General features: G+C 43.8%; 1 protein-coding gene across 1 annotated transcript; it reads left to right on the top strand.

Moving 5' to 3' along the window:
- Positions 1-751: 751 nt before the first annotated feature.
- On the top strand, positions 752-1,606 carry LOC136652713 (olfactory receptor 13H1-like). The gene has a single exon (XM_066629634.1). It carries the CDS (start codon positions 752-754, stop codon positions 1,604-1,606), a length of 855 nt encoding a protein of 284 aa, XP_066485731.1.
- Positions 1,607-4,063: the final 2,457 nt, after the last annotated feature.

Here is a 4,063-nt window from a genome sequence, read left to right as displayed (position 1 = left end):
GCCAGCTACGGATCCGCCATCTACACATGGAAGCAGTAACAAGATTGGCATACATAATTTGTACAAACAAGAGGAAGTAATGTTGGATATTAACTTCGGCCAAAAATCGATCTGACCAGTGTTTGCGGAAAGGCATGCATTTGAGCATAGCTTTCTGTCTCATGTGCATGGGTGGGGAAGAAAAGGATTTCTTTACTCAACATGTGGTTGTTCTGTGGAACTCCTTGCCACAGGATGTGGTGACGCCATCTGGCCTGGATGCCTTTAAAAGGGGATTGGACAAGTTTCTGGAGGAAAAATCCATTACGGGTTACAAGCCATGATGTGTATGTGCAACCTCCTGATTTTAGAAATGGGCTATGTCAGAAGGCCAGATGCAAGGGAGGGCACCAGGATGAGGTCTTTTGTTATCTGGTGTGCTCCCTGGGCATTTGGTGGGGCCGCTGTGAGATACAGGAAGCTGGACTAGATGGGCCTATGGCCTGATCCAGCGGGGCTGTTGTTATGTTCTTATGATGTGGTTGCATACTGCATCCTTTTCTCCAATTCTATTACTGAAAGAAGTCCATTTTTAACTGTTTTCTACTCTGTTGAGATCACTGCATTATCCCTAACTATTTTTTCTACTTCTTTTTGGTCTCCCTGGAAAGGAAACCCAGAGATCAACCGACTGCAGTTCTCAGAAGAGATGAATGAGACAGAAATAACTAAATTTATCCTCATTGGATTTTCTGGCCGACCAAAAACAAGGATGGCGCTAGCGGTTTTCATAACCATCATGTATTTGGTGACTATGGTTGCAAATGGACTAATTACTTTGGTGGTCATATCTGAGCCCCGGCTCCACAATCCCATGTACTTTTTCCTTTGCAACCTATCCATCATTGATATCTGTCTCTGTACAACTTCTGTTCCACAAGCCATTGCCAACTGTTTGGTGGACAGGCCTGTCATGTCTTTTGCTAGGTGTTACACTCAAATGTATGCCGGTATATACTTTGGATCCACTGAATGTTTCCTCCTGGCAGTCATGGCTTATGACCGGTATGTTGCCATCTCCAATCCACTACATTATACCATTGTCATGAACTGGAGAGTTTGCATCCTCTTGGCTTTGGGGACATGGCTTTTGGCCTTCTTACTTGCTATAGTTCCCTGGCTTGCAAACCAATTCCACATCTGTGGACATAATGAGATAAATCAGATCTCTTGTGAGCTCACGGCCTTCATGAAGTTGATCTGTTCAAACATGGCTAGGAGTCAGCTGACCATGTTTCTTAACAGTACTGCCATAGTCCTCTTTCCCTTCTGCTTCATTCTCTTTTCCTATTTACGCATCATTGTGGCCATTCTGAGAATCCACTCAGCTGGTGGCAGATGGAAAGCCTTTTCTACCGGTGGATCTCACCTGGCTGTGGTAGCCGTGTTCTTCGGAAACTGTATAGTCACCTACATCAAACCTCAATCAAAAGTCAGCCAGGATAGTGACAAAATTCTTTCAGTCGTTAATGGCGTAGTAATACCCACGGTAAATCCTTTAATCTATACATTGAGAAACCAAGATGTGAAATCTGGACTGAAACATCTGATAATGAAGAAATTGTGATGCATAAATATTGTGATGCATAAGAATATATCACCCTTAGTCAGTAGCGTAACTGGGGGGGCAAAACTGTAAGTACTGCAGGTGTGTTGCCATCGCTGTCCGGAATGTCTCTGCTGGTGAGTGGAATGGGGCGCTTACATAGTGGTTTGTGTTGCTTATAGAACTTACTGTCTCCCCCCAGCTACACTACTGCCCTCAGTGTCTTTTTTCTAGTCAGTATTCTTGTTGTTCAATTAGTTGATGCTCAACAATCAATACAAAACTCAGATTTTGAGCAAGCCCAGTGCTGATAGTCATCTTTTAAAAAAATTCTTCTTAGATTCATTGTACTGGACAGTAGTCACAATGTGACTGCGGGAGAAAAATGAAAATCGGAAGACCTCATCTAAGTACTGTAGTATAAAAAATATTTTCAGAATAATGTATATACATTTATGCTATTATTATAAATGGAAGGTGTTGTTGTGCGGGCATATCCAATCTTTTACAAAACAATTTATGACATAACATTTTTTGTTTTTTAGAATCAGCTGTATTATTTTGGGGTACCTTCACCTCTTCCTTCCCATCATGTTGTTAGTAATCATAAGATGTTAGCTCCAAACAACACTGGCACCTTGATAATGGTTTTGTGTTGCAGAAATTCACTGGCAATGTAACCATGGTTTTGTTTTGGAGAAACACATGCAGATCTGTCTGATGTAATTCCAGTTAGATCAGGGGTCTTCACCCTTGATTCTAAGTTTGTTTCCCAAACTGTGGGTCAAGACCCATCATTGGGTCATAAAAATATAAGAAGAGCCATGCTGGATCAGGCCAAAGGCCCATCTAGTCCTGCTGCCTGTATCTCACAGCAGCCCACCAAACATTGGCGACACTAGGGTTCATGTCACCTGGTGCAGGAGGCCAGCGCATCACCCCATGCAGTGCGAAAGGCAACACCCCAGGTGGTGGGCGTGGTGATGTACCATCGCCCGCACCCCCACTGGTTTTTTGACTGTTCTTTTGATAGAACAAAGATATTTCTATGTGATTTGTTTCATTGCATTCTGCATGAAATTATGCATGGATTGATATATCACATGATTTTTACAAACTGACTTGATTTTGGTCAGTAGTGGTGTCACACACACACACACACACACACACACACACACACACACACACACACACACCGAATGTCAACTTACTAACACCTTATTGCGGCAGTTCTCAAACTTTTAGCACTGGGATCCACTTTGATGGGATGCCATTGTGATGGCCTCACATTCCCCTTTGCCTGGCCTGACCACAAGCCAAGGCATGTTTGCTTACTCATGAGTAAACACGACATTTGGCTTAGTTTTGCTTTCCATAGGGCTCAATACATTCGCCAGCTTGGAGGGAGGGACCTCCTTCTTTGGTGTTTTTGGGGATCTACATTATAAGAACACAAGAACAGCCCCACTGGATCAGGCCATAGGCCCATCTAGTCCAGCTTCCTGTATCTCACAGCGGCCCACCAAATGCCCCAGGGAGCACACCAGACAACAAGAGACCTGTATCCTGATGCCCTCCCTTGCATCTGGCCTTCTGACATAGCCCATTTCTAAAATCAGGAGGTTGCACATACACATCATGGTTTGTAACCCATAATGGATTTTTCCTCCAGAAACTTGTCCAATCTCCTTTTAAAGGCATCCAGGCCAGATGTCTTCACTGCATCCTGTGGCAAGGAGTTCCACAGACCAACCACAGGCTGAATAAAGAAACATTTTCTTTTGTCTGTTCTAACTCTCCCAACACTCAATTTTAGTGGATGTCCCCTGGTTCTGGTGTTATGTGAGAGTGTAAAGAGCATCTCTCTATCCACTTTATCCTTCCCATGCATAATTTTGTATGTCACAATCAAGTCCCCCCTCAGGCGTCTCTTTTCTAGGCTGAAGAGGCCCAAACACCGTAGCCGTTCCTCATAAGGAAGGTGCCCCAGCCCCGTAATCATCTTAGTCGCTCTCTTTTGCACCTTTTCCATTTCCACTATGTCTTTTTTGAGATGTGGCGACCAGAACTGGACACAATACTCCAGGTGTGGCCTTACACATTAATTACACATTAATTAGATCAGGACCATTCCAGTGTCGTTGGATTCCTCTCAGCCTGTCTTTTCTGATGGACTAAGACAAGTTTGCCTACTCATGAGTAAACACATAGTATGGCTCAGTTTCACTTTCCATAGGGCTCCATGCATTTTTGTTTTTGTTTTTTTGGCCATAACATTTGATAGAAAGGAGATATTTCACTCTGCTGTTCTTCACTCCATTCTGCTGAAAATTCCACATCCAATGGTATATAACATGATGGTATTATTCCTAACCACTGTGAATTTAGTGCGTCACTCCCAGTGTGCATAACCCTCCCTTGCGCATCACCCAGTGTGGCCTGCACCACCCACACCACCTGCAGCCCCCTAGTGATGCC

This window comes from Tiliqua scincoides, chromosome 5 (assembly GCF_035046505.1).
Source record: "Tiliqua scincoides isolate rTilSci1 chromosome 5, rTilSci1.hap2, whole genome shotgun sequence".
Taxonomy (NCBI): domain Eukaryota; kingdom Metazoa; phylum Chordata; class Lepidosauria; order Squamata; family Scincidae; genus Tiliqua; species Tiliqua scincoides.
Note: the sequence above shows the minus strand (reverse complement) of the source record. Positions and strands in the feature narration are given on the sequence as shown.